Source organism: Orbicella faveolata, unplaced genomic scaffold (genome assembly GCF_042242905.1).
Source record: "Orbicella faveolata isolate gen_17 unplaced genomic scaffold, um_ofav_v1 contig_2, whole genome shotgun sequence".
NCBI classification, from domain to species: Eukaryota; Metazoa; Cnidaria; class Anthozoa; order Scleractinia; family Merulinidae; genus Orbicella; species Orbicella faveolata.
The window spans coordinates 29102441-29127104 of record NW_028301547.1 but is presented as its reverse complement, the minus strand read 5'-3'; the positions used below and the strand labels follow the sequence as shown (position 1 = coordinate 29127104).

The following is a 24664-nucleotide window of genomic DNA, read 5'->3' as shown; positions in this document are numbered from 1 at the left end:
TCCAGGCGCGGTGCTGGGCAGCAAAGCGCGGGTAAACAGAAATCAACAAACCCAATGGCATGTTTTTCCTTCGGTTATTAGTGTAAATATTTAAAATGCTCTCTATCGTAGATGGACATTAAATCTGGCATTTATCAGCTATCGATATTAAGAGGAATCTTTCTGATGCGAGCATCAAAGAAGTCGTTGTTACTTGTCTTCATGCTGACGACTGCAAATGAATAGATGATCGACGCCTCTTTGGAAAAAGAAAATTGAAGGGTTCATTTTACGATCTTGTACGCCTTACCGACAAAATACCTTTGGTCAGTTGATAAAATCACTTTAGTACTATGGAATATGATAGATGATGGATTTTTTACAAGCAGTTGATAAGGACTTTGGCACTATTTAGAATGTTGAAATCGTCACACAATTTGAAAAGCGTGACTCGATGAAATATCTGGGCGCCACTAGCACTGTTTACAATGTTTACAAGAGAGAAAGTTAAACTAGACCCTGCAAAAACAAATGCCAAGAAAGGACGTAAAGGGAAAACCTCCAAAGCAGCTTGGGAGACACTACTTGCGAGTAGTTCACAAAATGGCACTGTAGGAAATGAGAGGTCACAGTCAAGAGGTTCTGAAAAGAGGAATGGGTACTCGTATGTTCATTGGTCAGACGATGAGGATGATGAAGATGATGAGTATGACAGGTATAACACTTCTATAACTCCAAATGCATCTTTAAACTTCTCTGGGAGCCACTCAAAAAGCTTTGAAAATTTATGGAAGGCAGCAGCTGAGGGAAGGTCAACTTCTCCCTTACACAGGAGTTTTGAATCTAAACCTGTGCCTATTGCCGACTATCAGGTTCACACTGGCCAACCTCCAGTTCCCAAAGAAATTGTTAAGCAAATACGAGAAGGAAAATATGTCAACTTTCAGGAACTCGTCCCAGAAAACCTTGACAAAGAAAATGCAAGAAACAAAACATTTGTCGATGAAACAGAAAGGGTGGATGACATTACTAAATGGACTGATTGTATGGCTGCTTATACTGCAGTTTTTACTTGTGATTTTCCCAACCGAATTAGAGACTTACTAGCATACCAAGGTATAATAACCAGGTTATACCGTGAATGTCAAGATAACAGAGCGTGGCAGAGGTATGATGTTGCCTTCAGGCGTAAAGCCTCTCAGAGTGGCCTGAAAGACTGGAGCACTATTGATGAAAATTTGTGGATTATGGCCTCATCTAGAGATGCTCGGAGGGCTGTGCTTTGTAAAGCTTGTCTATCCCTGGCACATGACCAAGCATCTTGTCCATTAAATCCAAAAGAAGAAACCCCAAGGAGACAGCACTCTTGGTAAATATATGATAAGATTGTAATGCATGGTAAGATAAGGTATGATAAGATTGTCAATTAAAGGTATATTAGTCAGAATAATTTGAGTGAACAATTTTAGAGTATAGATTGATGGAAGTGGACAAGATGGTAAGGTTTAACAAAATCACACTATAAATTTTCTGGTTATAAAACAATACAAGAATCTAGAAATCTAAGGTCTACAAGGTCATGGTGCGTAAGGAACACCTCAGAAATATTTGTAGTTTGGAGAAAGTGTTACCAATTGTAATATGTAACTTGAACTTGTACGTGGTACTATATGTAAAAGTAACATTATTATTATTTCAAAACAGGGTTTACATTAAGGGTCGGGCACCAGGCAAATTGACTAGCTGTGAGGATGATTTTGGTCGGCTGGTTTGACCTTCTAGTAGAAAGTTTTTTCACAAAGAAGTTCATTTCTAATAGTTTCGCCCGTCTGTGAAAACCAGTTGCCCTCCAGCTGAAAATATTAATGAAACTCCTGCAAAAGAACATAATTATAAAAATGTAAGAAATAATTTGAACTTACAGTTTAAGTGGTGAGGAGACCTCAATGAAACTAAAATGTTTGTAGGTGTTTAGGCCTCTTTGAGACTATAAGGACTTACACTGTACATATACACTGTATAACCAGCATAGGATAAATTCTAATGGATGGCAAGTTGTTGAAACAAAACCAAAGACTGGTTGGCAAGTAGGTGGGTCCATTGTTGATAATAATGAGCTGAGAGAATAAAGTATTTCTCACCCCAGCTGTGACCTGGGTATTGTCTTTGAAAACACTTACCTGTACAAATTTATCTGGAGATTGCCATTGGTAGCCAAGATATAATATGCACTGACTTCAAAATTTTTAAATGTTTTAGTTAGTTACATGTAACAGAAGTTACTTAATATAGGCCACAAGGATTACTTGACTGTTTACGTCTTGTTTAAAAATCATTTGGATACTTATAAAAGGTTATCCAAGTCCACCAAAAAGGCTACAGCGGAGGAGGAAGAGCGGCCACGATCAGTCAGTCCAACTCGAGGCAAGAGAGGACCTCCTGAAGGACTTGATCTTAAGTTTGCCTTCGGGTAAGTTTTGGCAGCACCGCTTTTTTAATGTTGTGTTGTGACATTTTGATCAGTGGGCAATTCATTGACAATGCTTACAAGTGTTGTCCTTGATAGTTAATAAAGATGACAAGAGAGCGGTAGACTGATGACCACTTTGTTATCAATACACTACAGCATAATGGTCAATATTGATAAATTGCCTGCTTAGAATGCTTCTTCTTATTGCCTGGTAAGGTTTCACATCTCAATTCTTCTTTGTCATGACAGGTACCATGGTTACAATGCATGTAACAATCTGTTCTACACACAGTCAAATGAGATAGTGTTTCATGTAGCAGCTCTTGGGATAGTGTACAGTCCAGCAAGTCATCAACAGAGATTCTACAAGGGTCACACTGATGATGTTCTCTGTCTAACCATTCATGACGACAAAGACTTTGTGGCTACCGGACAGGTAGTGTTCCTTAATTGTACTATATAGTACTTGTTTATCAAGGCTGAAAAAATGTTTGATGAGTTTGGAGAAAAGTATAAAGATACCTATATGTAGCCGCAATAGTTAACCTATGTGTTTATGGTTTGCATGTGTTTTGTACTTACAGTAGGACATCATAGCAAAAGTCCATGGTATAAACTTAATAATTTTGGTCATGCAGTCAGCTAAAAGAAAAATACAGGGTTTAATAGCCATGATATTTACTCCAGAGAACATTATCCAGAGAACATTATTCATGAGATACAATACAATACATTTATTAGGTTCCCTGAAAGGATTTTCATACCTAATTTAAAGAGCATGTTTATCCATGGATAAACATTCATGTGTGTTACCAAGTGTGTTTTATAGTGTGTGTTTTCTTGGTGATTTCTGCAGGTTGGCAAAGAAGCAGAGACTCACGTTTGGGATGCAAGCTCCATGAGAACTGTGTCTGTGCTGAAAGGTTTTCACAGGAGGGGCATCATCTGTGTTGACTTCTCAGGTACACTGTACAAGAGGTGTAAAGCAGCTGAAATTTGTCTCTCCATATGTTTTACTATATTGCTCTCCAAACCATAGCTAGGATGAAAAAAGAACTTCAGAAATCGTCTTGCATCAGATCTGGATGTGCTGATGGTTAATTTTCACTATACCATCCATTCTGTACTTCCATTGATCACTATAGAGGGCCCTGTACGACTTGCAAGATTGCAAACTTTGTCTACATGTGCATGTAGAACTGTTTTGTAGTAGCTTTTTATCATTGCACCCTAGCTCTACTCTGTCAGAAAGCAGCAGCTCTCGCTGTCAGGATTGGCCACAACGTCATTCCTTGGTGTGAATTTGTTTGAAGCTCTCAGTATGTCACAGGTTCTTAGGTGGAGTCCGGTCACTCTGCTTGATGGACAGTACCCTGACTTACTCGCATGCTTACAGCCCACATTTCATCATCTACATTGCAAATGACCAGGAAGTTGCTTTTTCTGACCAGGTGATTATTATCTTGTTACAGGTGATGGAAAGAAGCTGGCAGATGTTGGTCTTGATGATGACCATAGTATCTGTGTGTGGGACTGGAAGAAAGAAGAGAAGCTGGCATCTACTCGTGGTCATAAGGACATGATCTTTGTTTTAGAATGGAATCCTTTCAACCCAAATTACCTGGTTTCAGTTGGAGAAAAACACATCAAATTCTGGACACAAAAAAGTAATTATAATTATTGGAAATAAGTATAGGTAATCGCATGAATGCGAGTGGAGTTAAGGATTTACACTACGAGTGAAATTTGGAAATTCTCTCAAACTTGCCCAAGCCTTTAGGTGAGTGCAGTTTGAAAGAATTTTCAAGTATCATGAGTAGTGTAAATCCTTAATTGCTTAAGCTTTTAAACAATACTGATTTACTATATGACTGAGAAAAGAACAAATGAGTGTGCGTTAATTTGTACTGAAGTGTAACTTAAGGATTAACGATAAATTGGCCTGCTCTCAGCCAGTCACAAAGAAGTAATTTTCTTAGTCATATAATCATGTTTTTAACAGTTGTCAGATACTTTTACTCTGTCATGTGCAGCTACTTCTAAACTTTTAGAAAGAAATTGCATTCAAAGTTGTTCGTAAATTATGTATTAAAATTTTGTTGTTGTTGTAGATTCGAAGCTGGAGAAGCGTCCAGTGACATTTGGTAAGGCTGGTACTGCTGCGACTATGTTGTGTGTCTGTCACAGTCCTAAAGATGACCTGTGCTTCACAGGTAGTGACACAGGGTTGGTTTATGTGTGGCAAGGAACTACTCTGTACCGTTCAGTACAGGCGCACAAGGGAGCTGTGTGTGCTATGTACTCACTAAGCCAATCAAAGCAACAGGTATGTTGCTTCAAGCTACCTCATTTTGGCCTTGCCTACCTTTATGCTGGAGGATAGGGTTTTTTATACTAGCTGTGCATAACTTTGTTTGTCTGAGCTTATCAGATGATGGTTTCCTTAGACAGGGACTTCATTAAGTTTTTGGCCTTCTCTTCTATGTATGATAAGTGGCAAGACCTCACTTGAAATAGGAAAGCAATACCGGTAAATATCATATTCTTCTGACTTCCATTGCCCTCCCCTCTGCTTATCTCATTCTCTCTCTCAACTTGTTGTCTTTCAATATGTATTCATCTTTTCCTGCAAGATAGTTGTTTGACAAAGGAGAGCTTAGAGCTGTGACAATTTTATTCAGACCGCTTGAGGCTTTAAGCTTGGCTGTTGTCTTGTGGTGGGTTCCTGTTGCGGCAAAAGGCAATAATAAATTTTATTATTATGCCAAGGAAGTTGGACTGGATTTAAGCAACCATCCATCCACTTAAATCCACTTGTCCACCCATCCATCTGACCATCCAAATACAAAAATTCCTGGATGATGTACATCATATCATTGCTCCATGAGGTAGACACTGATGTTGCATGCTTGCTATGTGGGCATCTATGTGTCCAACACTTTAAAAAACACCTCTGTTATCTTTTCTTATTCTCTTTAATCTTCATGTCCTTTTATCTTGTCTGTCTCTGTCTCTATATGGTTGAACAAGCTCACTCTGCCTCCAGGAAACACCCCTACTATTCCTGTAAGTGGTTTACTGTGTTGTCAGTTCATGAAGCATTTGAAAGACACTCAGTTTAACAGTGATCAGTATTTTTCTTTTTGTTAGTATCATAAAAAATTAATAACTGGAATTTTGTAACTCTTTCAAATGATCTCAACAAAGATTATGTATTTTTGGTGTGTTATTGCTAAAAAGTCCCTTTTGCATGCAAATTTACAATGGCCTTCAAATTGTAGGAAACCTCAAGACGATTGTTTGCTATTTAGTAATAAATTGCGTATTATAAAATATTTTATTCAGGGTTATGTGACTGGTGGTAGAGATGGCGTCGTTACCATGTGGGACCCACTGTTTGAACAGTGTCTCAAGGCATTCAAGGTGGAGGGAGCATCCATGAGCCCAGGCTCAGTTCTTCTGCAAAATCTGCCTCCTGTCAGAGCTTTACACACTGATGAAGACAAAATACTCATTGGGACAGGAAATGACGAGGTGTGTGAAAACAGGTCTGCAATACATGCACACATTTAGAATTGCACATTTCTGCAGATATTGTATGGTGTTTACTACACATCTACGCTCTCCACTTATTGAAAGCGCTAAATCAATTCTGGAAGTAAAATGTACCTTTCAAGTGTATTTCAAAGCTACATGTATGCTACTTTACTATACTTTATTGTACCAGATGTTAGTTAGTTTTGCTACGTGTAGGTTAAGGAGCAGGATGCATTTTAAACTTGAAGTCGCTACTAAAAATAATATTATTGGTTTTAATTTATGTCTCTTAGATCATTGAAATTGAAGAAGATGGGAAGATGACCATTCTAGTGCAGGTATGCAGTGGCTGGAAATTGTAAGAATTTTTTAGTCGAGTGCTACGGCAGTGGGATCAATGTATTGGAAAATACAATATTTTATACCATGCCATAGAAAATACAGCTAACCAGAATACAGGAAAGTCTTGTTTGTATATTTGTCAGCATTACATCCAACCTTCTCATCATATGCTGAGCGTATGTCGCATTGATTGAGTTCAGTGGCCATTGTATTTTGTATGGCGTGGTATAAAATTGATATGAAATGCTCTCGCATGGTAAACCATGGAATATTCCATGAGTTACTTGTATTTTCTTGGTATACTTCACTGTGTGTTTTCTGAGAAAATTCATGTAACTCGTGGGATATTCCATGGTATACCACTTGAAAACGTTGCATAACTAGTATATATACATATATATTTTAGCGCCTTACACGTTGTACAATGTTGTTTGTGCAATAGGGTCATGGCGAAGGGGAGGTCTGGGGCCTAGACACCCATCCTACAGATGATGAGTGCATGACGGTTAGTGATGACAAGACGCTCAGAGTCTGGGACCTAACTAAACTAAGACTCAAGAAGGTAAGAAAATTCAAGAAACCTGCTCACCTGATAGGAGTAATTTGGAATATAATTTTACACTGACTGTAAACTGGCACTGGATTTACAGGAAACAAAAGCTTTTACACTCTTCCTAAATATGGATTAATTCAATCTTTACCTTTGCTCAATTATTGAAGCAATATGTCCTTCAGTGGAATCCCGCCTTACAGTCACCTTGTTAATACGGCCACCTCGTTACTACAGCCACCTTTTTTTTGCCCCGGCGAAACGTCCATACATTTTCCAATAAGAAAACCCCGTTAATACGGCCAACTGCCACATTCTGAAATCCCACCAACTTTTATCATCATTTGTAATTTTACCCCGTTTATACGGCCACTTAAACCAGTTATGTTCATCTTTCATGTGTTAATAATACATTATATATACTGACTGAAGTTTCAAGTTTTTAAAAAATTACATCCGCATTCCGGATGCGTAACAGTTGTTTAGAAGTAGAGTTGTGATATATCTCTTAAGAGGTCACTTAGTTTAGACTGGTCATGAAATTTGACCCTACCCCGTTGATACGACCAAATTTTCATGGCCCGTTGGTGACCGTATTAACGGGGTCTCACTGTATTTGAATGTAGCACAACATTTGCAACTGTTCAACTGTTAAACTGTGCACGTCTTACGTCAGATGGCCATAATTTTATAAATTCGTTTCTTCTTTAGGTAAAGAGACTAAAGAAGGGTGGTCGTGCGGTGACATATTCCCCAGACGGTTCTTCAGTGGCTGTGGGTCAGAATGATGGCGGATTCCTCATCTTAGACTCAGAATCTCTCGAAAAGATCGTAGGATTCAAAGACAGGAAAGAAAGCATTTCAGACATCAAATTTTCCCCAGGTAATTCCTGCCTCGGTGCTGACTGCTTTTCATCGGTCAGAGTTGCTTTCTTCGAGAGTTATAAAGCCTGCGCTTAACGGAAAGAGATGTTGCTTGGTTTGTTTGCGAACATGTCGTATGAAATTTTTTTATGGTGTCATGATCTCGTGACTGCTTTGGAACACTCGTGAGAGTTCGGGCTTGGTTTTGATTGGATAATTAGAATCGGAAACTCTTCACATATGCGAAGATTTACGGAACGGAACTTGTCTTTCCTAGTATAAATACTTCACTTTCTTTGCAGAACACGGAAGTTGCGTAAAATTTATATCTTTTTCACAGTTTTTTCTTGGAGTTTCTTTCTTACCTTCACGAGCCTCTATAAATGAGGAGAAGGACCTCAGCAGTTTTATCAGCTGCTGATCTTTTTGTTCTCGTTGATTTACCATTTGCATTACGATTGTGAGCTCGAGATTTCTATCAAGCATAGAAATCTAGAGGGAATAATCGTATTGTTTTAGCATAAATCCACTAGTCGTTCAAAACTCGACTAGAAACTTGCCTAAATCCTCTTCACAGACACTTCGAAAACGCAAACAAGCGGCCGCCACTTTCTCAACAACCGCACACTGCCAGGCTGCTCACTATCTACAACAGAATAGATTGTGAATAACGTAGCCAATCAGAGAACAGCAATCGTGATAGAACGCTTGTGGTTTTATACTGATTTTAAAGATTTCGTACCATTGCCTCTTCACCTATGCAGCGTTTCACTGGCGATCATCTTTTAAACTTTGCCTCAGGGAAGTGTTCTATATTTTGCATTGACAGACGGCAAGTTTTTGGCGGTGGGTTCACACGATAATTTTGTGGATATCTACAGCGTGAGGCGAGGTAAAAGAACTGGTGTGTGCAAAGGAAGCTCTAGTTATATCACACACTTGGACTGGGACGCTAAAGGTAAATATTTGATTGTTAATATCAATATAAAGTGCTGTCTTGACAGTGTTCCTCGTGTGACATGCGAAAAAGGTTCTGTTGCGGAGACAAAATTGTACCGCAACATTTATGAAATTCAGCTGGTTTGAATTCGTGGGTCATTAAGCAGGGACAAAACTACGTCAATTTTCAATGTCGCATCGTGTGCATTGCTCTCGCGAACTGTCCCCGCTACAACATGGAAATGAACCAACATCCGCTTCGTGTGCACCAGCTTGCGTACTGTTCTTGCAACATGTGTCCATGCGTACACCAGGAGGGGCTTGTCCCTGCTTCACGTCCCCGCAATATGTTTCCTTGTGCGTGCCGACCTTAGACCCCGTCTACAATACGCCGCAGAAATTTGAAAACGCAGCTTTATTTCTACGGTTAGGCCTACCGTCCACACTAATCCGGCACGAAAACGGAGCTTTTCGAAAATGCTCTTCAAACCGGAGGAATTTGGAAACACCGGCTTTGCGTTTCAGTGTGGACGGGAAAACATTTTTAAGACGGAGCTTTTTGAAAAAGATGATGTCACGATAATTATGTGATTCCCCTGCCTTATTTTTCCTCAAACACAAATCCAAAATGACCGGTGATTGTTGCGTTTATTTCTCCGAGTGAAAACACCGTTTTCAACTTTCTCCGGCGTAGTGTGGACGGAGCATTAATGTTTGTGTGCGTACGCTCTAACTTGCTTGATCTTTTTAGGTAAACTGATCCAGACTAACTCTGGAGCACGTGAACACTTGTTTTACGAGGTGCCTTCTGGGAATCGTAAGACCATCAGTGTCCCGGATGTGGAGAGGTTACAGTGGTCCACCTTTACTTGTGTCCTGGGTCCAACTGTCAAAGGTGTTTTCCCGCCAGGAAGTGACGTCACGGACGTGAACGCGACCTGCCGTTCTAAGGATGGCAGTTTACTGGCCAGCGGTGATGATTTTGGTTTGGTGAAGCTTTTTGAGTATCCTGTGTCGGTAAGTTTTTGTAAAGATTCAAATTTGATAAAATTCCCGATTCATGTTCTCCTTGACCTAGTGACTTCATACCCTGCGAGCAAAGTGGCGTCGATCTTTCTCAGCAAGAAAAGATCGAAGCGACTCAGAAGAATGAATTAGATCTCATCATTTTAATTCAGCTTCTTGTGTCTGTTGCCCCAATTGTGTCTCATAGCAAGTCAAATTACGTTTAAATGGCCACTTTGCTAACGACCATGAAGTTTTATTGTTATTGGGGTAGGGTCGCTTCCTTCAGGAGGTCGTTTTCTTTTCAATAATTCCATCGTTGTTTTTTGTAGCATCGAGGGGCACGTGGCCGACAGTACAAAGGTCACTCCTCACACGTGACCAATGTTCGGTGGACTTGTGACGACCGCGTGCTTGTGTCAACTGGGGGTCTGGACACGGCCGTGCTGATCTGGGACCGATTGGTTGTTTCAGAGGTTGACGAACCAGGTCAGTATGATCTTTGACTCGGAAGAAGAACAGGATATTTAGAAAATGGGAAGTCACATATTTGATTATTACTCACCCACGTTATTGTGGAGGTGAATATCCAACGTTGTCTACCGATAATAAGGCGAATAATTGCTTTCGTAGAGTCCATTTTGTGTTGTTGAATGCAACTCCTCAAAAGAGGAAAGTTCTTGCCTGAGTTGCAGGCGACAGGGCATTGTAATTTAACTGTCTGCGGCCTGTCCGAATGAGCGAAAAGTACTGTTCTTCAGAGTTTGGCGCGCATTTCTTTTCTGAATAAAACACTGAACATACAACGAATGGAAGACGAGTGATTAACTTGTGCTCTTTGAGTAACTCAAGTAGTTGTGTCCATGGACTGTTGTTTACCTGTGTAATACTCAATAGAAACTCGTTTATGCTTTGTCTGCATTACATCTAATAGTAAATGTCATTATTTCTCACAGAAAAGGCCGTAGAGGATAAAGTTCTTGTTCAACCCAAGTTCATTCCAACTGGACCCATTAAGAATCCTATCGCCAAAGGCAAGCCTCAGTGGGATTAAAGCTGTTACCGTGACGCTTCTGGCAGCTATTACAAGACAATGTTGACAGTCTGGCTCCCGTTTTTGAAAGGCTGGATAACGTTATCCACCGGATAAATCGCTATCCGGTGGATAGCGTTATCTACCTTTCGAACAACCCGGGCCTGGATGGGGATTGTGGGATCTCAGTCAGTATCAGTTCGATTTTCGGCGATTTCTTAGCTCGGATGGTCAGTCGCTTGTTGGAGCATTTAGCAAGAACTATTGGAAGTAAAGCTATTCTACGTTTCGACGCATCCAGCATCATTAAGGAGGTTGAAAACTCGATGTCAGTTGTGAAAAGAAGTGCCGGAATAAAGTTGAATGCCTTGTTAACGAAATGCTGTTTATACAAGAGCTTTTAAACCATCACTTAACGTGCAATCGGACTCGATTCACGCAGGGCTATTCTATTAGCTTTTTTTGCATAAAATCAGGCATACGGAAATGCCATCTTGTACATTCAAAACTCAACTCTTTTTATATTTTTCCGTGAAATTTAACGAATTTTCATTCTTGATAATGATGTTGGACACATCGAAACGTCGAATAACGGTACTTCCAGTATTTCTTAATTCTCGGCTATTAGGGACGGACCATTATTTTATTGAAGGAGGTGTTGGGCGATTTTCTTGGGGGTGAAATTTTTTTGATCTTTTTGGTGGGGAATAGCTTGTGCAATAACTTCTTCTTCAAGTCAAACACATCGGAAACAAGGCACATTTTTCCCCAAGGCTCCCGTTGCACGATTGTTTTTTTCAGCAGTTTTTGCTGTGCGGGAATTGTTTTGGAAATTGCCCAACCCCACCCCCACCTGCCCCCCCCCCCCCCCCCCCCGCCGTTGCGTCAAAAAAAAAAAAAAAAATAGCCCGTCTCTTAGTGAATTTGAAGATCTCAGCTATCAGTTAAAAACGCGTCACTTCTCAGGTGACAGTAAAAGTTTGACTAACTTTAAGCCCTATTCATACCCTCGTAGTTAGCTAGCTGGTCACGGAGGCCACTCTCAACGAGAGTAGCTTAGCTGTATTCCAAGTGTAACAATGATAACGGAAGTGAGATTATGGGAGATTCTCGTCTGCCTTAGCTTTGCCTGTAAGGAAAGGTTTCAGAGAACGCCGAGCACAATATAATTTATTAGTGATACATACTTTGGTAATTCACACATACCTACATGTCTACATATTTATGAAGTGTATTTAAAGGTGCAGTTGGTTTTTAAAATCTCAAAAGTTCTTGGTTGTTTAAGCGCTAATAAGTTGGTGCTTTTTAAGAAAAAAAATTGAGTTTTTTAAACTGGTGTCACAAAATGTGTGTGCTCTAATTTCAAATTTCTCAAATGTGTAAGACGTTCAATCTGCCATGCCTCTTCTATATTCAGTGTTGTAGCTTGATCACAGACTTCAGCGCATGTGCTGGCGTGTATGCTTAGGAGACCATTACAACAAACCAAAATGCCCTAATAATACCAAATGGACCTTGTCAGGAGTCATTTCTGTAATATAGTGTTTTCCTGTTTCACGATTTTCGTTAAGCCTTTCTTCTCAATAGTGTATTATATTACAAGGGAAACATAGATCAGTCTTGGCCACTTTCGGCGTGCAATATAGATTGACTGAACGGCAATAAAACAATGTAGTTATTTTACATCATGAGGAAATCTTAGTGATGCAGCAAAGCAATTTGAGCGGTTTGTAGTGTTTAACCAAAATGCTGTTAGTATGCTCAGTAGAATTGTATCAGGGTAGAGTAGGAAATATATTGCATTTTGTATCCTTATTTACATATCATTATTATCCATTCATGCACCTTTGGTATACAAGATGTAATAATTTCACAAGAACAATTAAAAAAAGGACTTTCCGGGGAACAAAACGTACGTGGCGTCCATTTTTTTTTTTTTTTTTGAGTTTCTGGCATAATTTTATCAGTCTGGCATGAGCTGTTTGTATTCGTAGGCAGGTTTGTTTCAAGTCGAAAAGAAACCATTTGTTCACACTTACACTGCCATGAAACAAAATGCGAGTGGCGCAACGGGACAATCAGGGCATGAGGCAAAACATGTGCGTAAACTTACCACGCGAACCTTTTAGAAACTGTCTGGCTGAAAAAAGACATACGCACGCAAGGCGTGCAAGAGTTATTATTTGGGAATTAAAAGCCCCTGGAGGAAGCAACACTCAGTGGACACTTAAAAGTTATGATGAGGTTAATCCAAAAAGTTTGGCTGGTTACGGTGTACAGCGAAAAAAATATTAGAGTTTGTTTCACCCTGGGAAATGTGATGTAAAGCCTCCTTTTATCGAGGTTCGATTTTAACAATCGATCAGTGACTTTATTTATTAGAACTACATGGAACTGTTCCTAGCAAGACAGCTAAATATCATGCAGTCTGTAACAGTAGCTAACGGTAAACGGCAGATTGGTGTTGATTTTGGATACTGAATTTTTCTGACTCATTTTGTACCAGGAACCGATTTAAGACGAAATCCGATAGGAAATGGAGCAATTTCAGTTTTTAATGCGGGCAACAACCTTGTACCAGAATAATTTTAAGAATATTACATATACAGTTCTTATTGCGTTTTCTAAAAGCTAAAGATGCAAACAGTTTCCTGAGATAACACCAAAAACGATTTTCCATGGGAACTCGAGAAAATAAATTTCAAATTTCAGAGAAATTGTTCAAACACAGGTAACATTTCATCATCAGTTGAATCTCACCAATACTTTCAAGTGTTTCATGTGAACTTAAATATTTGTTATTGACAGTTGGTGTTGGTAGAAATGATTTCTTGTTTTTTAAGAAGATATTTTATAACAGTCGCACAGAAGTTTGCAATACAATGTAAATACTCTTGATGCAGGAGTCTCCTTGTTTCGTGATCCATCAAATCACTTTAGCCGAATGTCGAGCGACTTGACTTCGGGGCTTCGTGGAATCTTCGTACGCTGGACCAGGTGAGTCTAACACTTGTGGCAACGCCACGGCTTTATCTCCCGTTTTCCCGCGCTTTTAAAGTCAACATAATGTGATGCGGCCAAAAGCGCGATGAAAAATGCGCCAGGAAATTTAGAAACTAACGTTAAGGGAATTAAGAGGCAATCAGTGGTCTCTGAAGTAATCCTTTGCCTGTTATGCAAATGATACAATGAAAACTTAAATGCGCTGATTTGATACTTTACAAAACTTATTGTCAATTCCTTGCTATGCGCGAGAAATTCACACATTTGATAATGAAATTCAAACTTAACGACGCAGTTTCCTTTGTCCATGCTCGCCTAAGCCAATTTTCATTTTCAAATTTCTCAACCGACGTTTAGTTCAGTTTGAGCTCTATCCACTTCGCGTCAGGTTTGCTGACTTTTAGCGATGCGAGCGAAGCTTTAAAAAGATACAGCGAGTTTTGTTTAAACATTGAACATTTATTTTCACGTCAACAAGTTTAATTTCTTGAAGCCATGAGACTGAAAGCTCGCTTGACAAGATGGCAACGATCCTTCAAACGGTTTGATTCAAGCATTGCTGGGCTCTGTGGTTCTCACCAGTTAGGACATTTCAGAACTGCACTGTACTAATCTTTAGTGGCAACCGACAAACAGGATTAAAGATGTTGAACGATGCAATCCGTCTTAATTTCTTCTTCACTGGTGAGACATTTAGATACAGTCACTATGTTGTAGTATGCGGAGACAGATAAGAGAGGCGGTGCAATGGAAAAGCCTTCTTAGAGGTAAGTACGAGTTTCTCATTCATATGATACATTAAAGGACTAAACAATCTCTTAAGAAAGTCACTCTCAGTGACTTTCGGGCTCAACAACAATTCAAAGTGCCAGCAAAAACTCGATGTTTAATTTTCCTAGAAAAGCTTCAACACCAGTACCGTGGAACAATGATCTGAAAATTATATTAAAACGCTTGAGTTAGAAATCGAGTGCATGGAAAGCAGTTACTTTATTCGAGGAGATGACTCTCGCACATTTACCCGTCGTAAATAAGTTTCATTTTTCATTAAAAAAAACTCTTTGTGATAAGACACGAAGAGACCGAAGACAAAATGTAATTATGAAACGTTTAAACTTAATTTTCCTTTGTGAATTATTAATGTAAACGCCTTTTTTTTTCTAGATTAGTCCTCGAAGCGCTGATTACTGTGCAGTACGTACATGACATGCATGTCGGTGTCGCAATCCCGGTGGTCTACTGATCATCAGCCTGGTTCAGTTGTGGCTTATAAGGATCCATACCGTGGAAAACCTGGAGTGATTCCTGGCCGGAGAAATGCCTCGGACAGTGGGATGGAAAGCGGAAAAGACTTTCCTGAGAGCAACCCGACTGTGGAAAATTCTGGTAATGATAGGATAAGTAAATAAGGACAGAGGTATCGACTTGTTTCTCAGAAAAATCCAGTAAGATGGAATGCGGAAAAGTATTTCCTGAGAGCAACCCGGCGGTGCACAATTCTGGTAACGATAGGATAAGTAAATAAGGACACAGGTAACGACTTGTTTTTAGAAAAATCCGAGATCAGTGCTAAAACGAGCTAATAAAACGTCCATTTTGAAATCGGAATGATCGCGGACGGCAATCACGCATTCCTAAGCTGGGTGGAGAGTTTCGTGCGCTCCTCTTAGTGCTTGTTTTGCTTTCACGTCCAGAGGGGTGGTAGCAGTCGAGAGGTCGACTAGTCATTCCGTGCTCGCAAGTTGGGAACCTATCCTGTTGGACACAGCACGCAGGTATCATGAGTACCATGCGACAATCCACCGGAAGCATGAGTCTGGATGGAGTGTCGGAATAGGGTGGTTGATTTCTGACCGTTCCTGTACTGCCTCAGCGCTTCTGACTTCATATGTCCTCATATGGACCCCCCGAGGGCTGTGTCTGTATTTCAAGCTGGGTTTGCAGGCTGTCGTTTCTGGCACGGTTTTTTTTGTTTGTTTGTTTTCTGCAGTCAAAATTCTGAAAGAATTAATAAGCACTTGATCCGGGTTTTTCGAGAGCTAGTTGTACTTCTCAGTAACTCGGAAGAAGGAAGAAATGTGGACACAATATCCGATTGTATGATCAACCTCGAATGGAGCAGATGAACCTCTATCTCCTGTTAAGCTTTTTTAGCTTTAAGCAATTCATGTTCCTATACAACAACAATGCCATTGGCTATTGAACTGATATTACATTTTTACCTCTAGAAGCACTGATAAGGTCAGGAGTAGTTTGTATGTTGAATTAATGCTTCACCCAATGCATGCCATGGATAAAGACTGGTTTGGAGTCTTTCTTACATCAAAGTGGACAAGTGTGCTTAGGCAGCGTTTGCATGTTGTGTTTCTATTTTCTGCATGAAGAACAAATATTCAGTTATTGGGTTAATCGAGAATGAGAAGAACTTCTTCATGAAAAGAGAATTTATGGATAGTGCCGAAGTTACCCTAAAATTTGTGGGGTTGTAGTTAAGTTACTAATTATTTTCTTTTGTTGTTTCTAAACAGTTTATTGACTTGTTATAAATTACATAAGACAGAAAAAGTTGCTTGCTGCGTCCTTGCGATGTTCTCTACGACGAAACTCTTGCGATTTCCTGGCCTCAACGAACAAGGAACTTGGCTAATATCCAGCCCTCTTCCAGTTGACCTTACGCTTAGTCAATAATCTATATGCAATGCTATGTTGGACTATGTAAAGCAATAGGGAATATCTAATTAACTAATAATAATAACTAATTGCAAAGTTTTGAATGACTGTACTTTAAAGTTATTTCAGTTCTGGAATGTAATCAAGCTTAAAGTCTTGTCATATATGGTTATGCGAATTTACTAAGGACGTTGTGTTACTATAAGGAAGATGTAGGGTTCTTGGTAGGGATATATCAGCTCAATTGTATGAAGGTGTATTGTTGTGTAGAGCTATATAGGCCAATGTGTGGCTATGTCAAGCAATTTAGGGCTGTAGAGTCTTGGAATGCGTGAAAAATAGCTCTCTATGACTATTTCTAACTTTTGATTGGGCTTATACCACGTTTATTCCGCAGTCAATCGAAGCCTTGTTATGGGTGTTTTTAAAAATCCTCCAAACTGTACCTTAACGCATTGTAGAACTGGAAACGAAGACAGGAACCCACTCCCGGTATCATTCCTTATTTACTCGTCCGATTTTTTGTGACGTTCGGAAAACTTCGGACCATCTAGAAAAATGGAACGTTGTCGAACATCTTCGGTCATCCGACTAATTCGGCAAATCGAGCACTGTCGAAGAAGTCCGCCTAGTTCGGCGAAAAGAGCATTTTCAGTAATCTTTGTTGAACATCTTCGGAAATCCGACTAATTTGGCAAATCGAGCGCTGTCAAATCATGCGCAGAATAGCTTCGGAAATACGACTTATATAGCAAATCGAACATTGTCGAAGAAGTCAATATTTGGAAATCCGACTAATTCGACAAAGAGAACATCTTCGGTAACCTTCGGTTACCTCCGCGAAACTCCGAGTGATTCGAAAAAATCGACTATACTTCCAAAGAAGATAATCTTCGGAAATTCGGCTAATTCGGCAAATGAAACATCTTTGGTAACCTCTGGGAAAATCGAAGAGTGTCGAACATCTTCGGAAATCCACTATTTTGGCAAGACGCCTCTGTCGAAGCATGTGCAGAATATCTTCGGAAATCCGGCTAGTTCGGAAAATCGATTTACTGCCAAAGAAGACCATCGTCAGAAATCCCACTAATTCGGTAAATAGAGCATCTTCGGTAACCTTTGGTAACCTCTAGGAAAATCGTAGTTTTTCGAACATCTTCGGTAATCCGACTATTTCGAGAAGTCGAGCACTGACTGTCGCTTTCGAGTGGTATACCGCGGAATATCCCACAAGACACTTGTATTTTCTTAGTATACACACCCGCCTAAAGGCTTGTGTTTATACTGAAAAATTCAAATGACTTGTGGGATATAATTATTCCATAAGGGATCACTGTTCCGCCGTTTTGTTACCTTCCAGTAGCAAATTTCGTACATTATTCATGTCATCTGGACTGGAGCCGTAAACAATTCAACCCAAGCAAGTAAGCGGCAGGGCTATAGCCCTTCCTCCCCCTCCGCGTTCCCTGACTTCATTTGTGGTTTTGTACATATCTTTCAGCAGCCTGAAATGCCAGTCATCTCCCACCCTCAGCTTAATCCCCGACCGATTAGGCTGACGGCGGAAGATGACTGACATTTGACGCCAACCTTTCAGCATCCTCGGAGACCCAGCTGGGGCAGTTAGTCGGGACGACGCGATATTTTTGGGCGACACAATATTTTCGGGCGAAAGTTTACTTCTTGATGCAAACTTTCGCCCGAAAATATCGCGCCGACTAACTGCCCCTGGGTCTCCGAGGATGACCTTTCAAGTTTCAGCTAGCTGGCGGGAAAACTTCTTGAGCCGACTGTACGAATGGATGATCAGCAGTTTCTTTCTCAAATTCAAGATGGCGGACGGTGAGTACTGTCGTGCAACGAATGTCTTAAAAATTGCTGTAAATTGCACAGAGGGTGTATTTATTCTTTTTCTTTAAAGCAAAACTAGGCCGAAGTATAAGTCATTTTATGTTATTTTTTCGAATACAATTCCAACTTCCTCTATGGAAAAGCGCTGGAAAATGTGCCCAGTCACTTCCTTCTTGTCTGAAGCATAGTTAGTAGTCTCCTCTACTAACTATGTCTGAAGAGACCCCCAGTCTATGGACTACCCAAATGGACTGCCGTAAAAATAATATTCCAAATGAGTACTATTTAATGTTCTTAGCTGCTAGCACATTTAAATTACACATAACTTCCGCTTATGTTCATCCTGTACGGCCTCTAGCCACCATTTTGAATAATTGTACTTGAAATAAACAACTACTGAACACAAAATTTCAGGTCGGTTGGAGCAAACTCTTGAAGAAGTGTTAAAATCTATCAAGCACGTGATTCTAAATGGAAAAGGAGGAGTTTATGACACAGATAGCATGGACTCTTTACAACAAAGGAAAGAAGGTAAGCTGAAATCCTTGCGTTCTGTTGCCTTACCTTTACCCGCATTAAGTCATTGATTCACACGTAGTGCAGGGGCTGGGTGGGGAGCCCGGGGGGGGGGGTGCACTGCCATATATGGGCTATATAGGTATGTGCCGCTGTGAAGGGTATGGTTTTTAAACAGTTTACTCTAGGATAGGGTATATAAATCAGAGTGTTTGGGTCTAGAATAGGGTATAATTTTTCACAAAACTGACTAGTTGGTTGAAGATTTTATCTAGACTAAGGAAACCAGGAATTGCCACTCAATAATATAAAAAATCAAATCGGCAAATTTAAATTTACGCAAATCAGCCTCAACAGTGTCGATAGATGGGGGGATTTGGGGAGTTTACTCTAGTATAGGGTAGCAAAATTCAGCTGAACGAGCTCTGGTATAGGCTAAGGGTTCCAGGGTCCCAGCAGCACATCCCCACCCAGAAATTCCCAAAGTACCCCCCCCCCCCCCGGGGTGGGGAGCAGCTTTATGGGATGATTTTCTATGTTTTGGATTGGTCTTGTTTTCATGTTCTATGTTTGGGAGAGAGATTTGTTATCAGAATATTTACAGTATTGGCCACATGATATGTGAACTGGTGACACTTAAGGAAAAATCCTTTCCTGGATTCAAAATTAACGTTCACTTTGCCTTCCCCCCAGCACCTTCTGTCTTTCCCCACCCTACCCCAGAGTCACCCTGATGAAAATCTCTGGAGAAGTGTCTTCAAGAATGTATTCTTTATCTTCCAGGTTGGCATACTGGATGTTGAGTTATGTGGACCAAGTATTCCAAGGATGATGAACGTAGAGGGAAAAGATATACACCAGTGTTCTGCTGGGTAAGTCATATCATAAAGGATCGTCTTCTCAAGCCATAATTTGTGTGGGAGCCATTCACTACATTATGCAATCTACATCTTGTAACAACACTCACACTTGTGTTTAATGTGTACATGTAACAGTGAAAGAGTGTCTATGAACTTAAGTGACTCATTACATGAGAATTCCTTATCTCCTGTGTGATGGCAAGAAACTGACTTGAAGTATTGCAGCTTCCCCTACATGGAATGCTGGTCTGTCGGGGGCTACTACCTCACATCCTTCTTACTTTTGTGGGTGAACTTGCTTGATCTTGGGAAGTTTTTTTATTCACAAAATTTAGATTATTTGCAGTATAAATGCTCCAGACCTGTGTTTTGATTATTATACTTTTCATATGTATACACACGTCACTTTCTAAATTTTTTTTATAAGATCAGCTGTTATGTTATTGACATCAAAGCTTGCCTATGTTCTTTGCCGAAGGTGTTACAACTATTTTCTAAAGATCACAGTGAACCTTTCTTTTCAGTTGGGTTCCAGTTTACACAGACAAGGACCAATGACTGGCTGTTATGTCAATTGAAGAAAATGTTAAATAACAGAGATGATGCCATCTTGTGGAGAGGACCTAGGCAAAATGGTATTTATTCCTTTATGCTCTTTACTTAATATATATTTTTTGACTTACCTTGACCTGTTCAAACTTTTTAATAAAAGCTAGATCCGAGTGTCTCGCCATTATTGAAACTGTACTGAAATCACTTCAAGGAGCTATGCCACCACATGTTGAGTCATTTTTTGTAATGGACAAAATTACCTTAGTTTGAAATGTTGGAAACCTCAAAAAATGTTTTCTAACTAAAGGTAGCTATAATTAGGCTTTATTGATAGCGAGCAAACAATACTTCATTTTCTTTCTTAGGGGCAGTATTATGTCTAGTTGATATATAAATTACAAAGTTTTTTACGTGACACTACACTATTTGTACAAAGTTATGCAACTACTTCTGGAAACACTGTGGTTTTTCTGAGCTTTTGAATGAAAGGAAGATGTTTGAAATCAGCAAAATGTTTTACTATTATTTTAAAACAACTTTGTTCCAGGCCAGTGCACCATACTGTCTGCAATGTGCTTTTATTAATGATTTTTAAAATGGAGCAAATTCTGTAGAGTGCTACAAACATTTTGATGTTTCTGTAGACTTCGTTGAGTTCTCAAGCGACAGTTACCGGTATGTTTTTTTTTAGCAATGATTAAGCAGTTTCCATCAGAAGTGTGTTGGGGTGACCTGGATTGCCAGATTATGGATACACCTCCAGGTATGATAACAATATAAAATGTTATTTTCTGAGGCTTGTGATGTACTGATGGGTGAGGTACAGTGGCCCAGTGGTTAACGTAATACACTGTAGATCAATAAGGCTCGATTCAAGACCTGTTTTTGGGTCTTTGTACTGCATTCTTAGGTAAGAGACTTGACTTGCAATACCTCTCATCACATAGAAAAGAGATGAGTACTAACAAGTTGTTGGCCAACCTGAACTGCAAAAATATGGGGATACTAGGGGGTATCCAGCAGTAGGCTGGCTCCACATTAAGAACATTTAAGGGAGAGGTAACAATACTCCATGCCAGGAGACTGGAGACGATCTCCCTTGATCGGAGCAGATGTACTCTTTATTGTTAACTAAATGCTGATAGTACAATAGGGCACATTCATTTTGCAGTATGCAGTGTAATCCTATCATTATTGCTGTGTTCTAAGATTGGTTTTGTTCAATCCAGGAACATCTGATGAGCACTTAAATGATTACAGTTAGTAGAAAATCTGCAACATTACAATCCAGATGGAGCAATTTTTGTCACTACCCCTCAGGTATGCATTTTAAAGTATTTTATTTTATATTAAACTTTCTATAAATGTTGTCAATTATTAGTAAGCCTAATTTGGATTTCAGAAAGTTTACGTTTCTTAAAATTTGTGTATTCTGACTAATACAAATTGTTGATTTAGCCCTAAGAGCATTGAAGAAAGACCAGCCTTTCACTTAGGCATTTACTAGCCTTTTAATAGTCAATCAATTCAGGTGGAATGGGCTCTAATCATTGTTTGGCCAAACCTAAGATTAGTTTAGTATCAGTTGATTCTCAATTTAATTGGTCTCCAGTTTTGAAATTTTAATCCTCATTTTTTTCCCCTTTGTTCTCAAAGAAAAATATCAGCAGTTGTTCCTGGGCATGGGATAATTCTCCATCTTCAATTGCTTAATAAAAGATTTGCAAGAAATTCACCAGAATGACCTAGTATGTAATACTTGGCATTTTGATGGATTTTTGAATAACATTTCTGTTGTTTCTCAGGGTGTGGCAGTGTCTGACGTCAGAAGAGAACTAACATTCTGCAAGAAAACTAAAATCCCAATCCTAGAGTGGTGGAGAACATAAGTGGATTTGTGTGTCGTCATTGTATTGTAAGTGTTAGCCTCCTATACAGATGCTCTTTAGAGGAAACACCTGAGGGGGGGGTGGGGGAGCAGGGGTACTCCCACATATAGGCTATATAGGTTTGTGTTGACCAAGGGATAGGGTATAGCTTTTGACGTTCTCAATCCTTAAATAGGGTATCATTTTTGCCCCTGTTGACATTCACTGTGTGATCTTTAGATGGGGTACATACCTGCCTAAATTGTGTCTGCTTACATTGCAGTGTGAAAATGCCTGGCTAAACAGAAAATAAGTTCTACACTTGCTGCTTTTAAACTTCCAGTGTCACAGAAGTGAAACACAGCTGACCCATTTGTGCCATTCATAGTTTTTTCATAGTTTTCATAGTTTTTTCCCTTGAATTGGATATCATTTTTCTTGGTTTGGGCCTTAAAAAAACTGGATGTCACACGAGTATCTTTTGCTTCACCTTTAAATACAGTCAGGGTTTTAAGACCTTTCACTACACACCGACATGTACAGTGTCTGGGAGGAGCCACTGCCTGACAAGTCCATGCGAAATGCATGTGTGGAGGAGGCTATTTCTTTATATGATATTGAAAAGAATATTTAATATACTACATGTATGACTTGTTGTATTTTTGACTGTTCTAGTGTACCTTCATCATCAGTGTGAAATAATATTACACTTTCTTTCTTTTAGGAATGCACAAATGTGTTTCATAAGGGAGGTGAAGCCTTGGCAAAGAGCTGTGATGTTCTATTTTTAGGTAAAAATACTTACTATCATAGGTGACTACACAGGAAGGAGATAGAGGGATGAGGGACGATCTAGATCATGTTTCACGGAAAATGGTCTGTTCACCATGTATTGCACTTGTCTATATTTAAATTTAGTATTAAGCAGTGAAGTATATTACTGGAAACGCAATGGTCTTGTTTGCCGGAAGCTTAAGGAATGTCAATCAAATTCTTTGTTGTGTCAAGCTTATCAAAAAGTAGAACAGATTGTTTGTGATTTAGTCTAGGCCAAGGGGTCATTGCAAATTGCAGAAAATTCCCACTTATGTGATGTGTTCAATTTGACTTTGAAATCAATCAGTTTTCACAGAGGAGAGTCTTCTAGCCATATCTTGCTTTCAGCTCTTGAAAGAATAATTTTTCTTCTTTGTAGGTTCTATTCCACTGGATCCCAGTCTGATGCAACCCTTAGAAGACGGTCAAGCCTTTATTGACTTGTTTCCTAACTCACCAACACTAAATGCAGTAAACACAATCACTTCCAAACTGTTAGAAATGGAAAGCAATGGAGATCAGTGATTGAAGGAACAAGTACTTTTTTTTCCAAAAACTGGTTGTTGAGTATGTGGCATTTATACAGTTGGACAAATGTGGCTGAGATGGGCAAGTGATCAACCACTGGTTTCTCCTTACAGTGCCAGTCTCTTATTAATCAAGCCAGTGATGAGAATTATGGCAATCATCAATCAAGCCCTGCTCTTGTCATTAAGGAAGAAAACATAGAAAAATATGGCTTCACCTCTCTATGGACGCCTTTGCCACTCACTTAAACCAAGCATTGCATTGTTGTGGGAGCATATAAACCATGCACAATAGCCTCCTTCTCAAAGTTCTACTTGTTAAAGCAAGAAAGTATGATTACTGAACAGCATCTTGATTTGGGGAAAGCTTCGTTCGAATTTTCCTTCGATACATGGTTACATAGTATATGCAACTTCAAGGCTTGTTTTGTCTGTGACATCTTTGGCTGGTTGCCAGTAAAGATTTGAATTTGGGATGACTTCATGTAACCATGCATGAAAAATATAACTTGATACCAAATAATAACAACTGACAATAATATAACCAGATAGAAACAATAATAATAAGATAGAAATAAACCAATAAATAAATAGATACGTAGACTGAAATAAAAAATAAAAAATATTTCTAGTTTAACTTGTGGTATCAAAGTGTATATTTCATGCATGATTACATGAGGTCACCTCGGATTTAAATCTGTTATGGGGACCAAATTAAGAGGTCATAAACGGAACTAGTTTTGTAGTTGTATATATTAGTGTAACTGTGTGTTGAAATAAGATTTGAATGCAGTTTTTCGCTATCAAGGTGACGTTAAATGATTGTACTTTAATTTTGACAAGCAGAAATGATTTATGACCAGAAAAACAATTTGAATGAGGTTCCTAATCCAAATAGTTGTAAATCATAATTTTACATGGCCAATATTATACCTTAGATTCTTTGTTCAGAAACTCATACAATGTTGCAACTGAAAGGTCAATGAAAAAATAAAAATGGAAATAAAAACAAGTGGTACTGCCTCAGTTATCTGCATTGTATTTTGTGATTCTAAGAATTGCATGAATAATCAACGTTTGAGTTACTTTTACGTGTAAGAGAAATTAACTCGGGGATGCCAGATTTCCAATTTTGGTTTTAATTTAGTGGGTTAGTGAGCAAGCGTGGCAATACAAGAGTTATTTTTTGTGAATTAAAAGCCCCTGGATTTAGCAGCACTCCGTTCAACAATAGTAATAAGGTTAATCCAACAAGTGTGTCTGGTTGTGATGTACAGCGAAA

The 24664-nt window shown here is 39.3% G+C and overlaps 1 protein-coding gene and 1 pseudogene across 2 annotated transcripts; both read left to right on the top strand.

Annotated features, from left to right (window-relative positions):
• Positions 1–8: 8 nt before the first annotated feature.
• Positions 9–11099, top strand: LOC110063908 (echinoderm microtubule-associated protein-like 6). Its single transcript, XM_089290697.1, has 14 exons — positions 9–1348; positions 2333–2449; positions 2699–2885; positions 3306–3411; positions 3922–4116; positions 4561–4775; positions 5795–5983; positions 6280–6324; positions 6771–6890; positions 7590–7761; positions 8572–8700; positions 9433–9698; positions 10019–10175; positions 10643–11099. Exons 1-14 carry the CDS (start codon positions 468–470, stop codon positions 10738–10740), a joined length of 2877 nt encoding a protein of 958 aa, XP_089146823.1. The 5' UTR covers positions 9–467; the 3' UTR covers positions 10741–11099.
• Positions 11100–14933: 3834 nt separating this feature from the next.
• Positions 14934–24394, top strand: LOC149112745 (cytosolic Fe-S cluster assembly factor NUBP2 homolog; annotated as a pseudogene). Its single transcript, XR_016207141.1, has 9 exons — positions 14934–15108; positions 18634–18774; positions 19543–19631; positions 20144–20254; positions 20863–20934; positions 21401–21491; positions 21977–22086; positions 22764–22830; positions 23235–24394. The product of XR_016207141.1 is annotated as a cytosolic Fe-S cluster assembly factor NUBP2 homolog (transcript).
• The last annotated feature ends 270 nt before the right edge of the window (positions 24395–24664 follow it).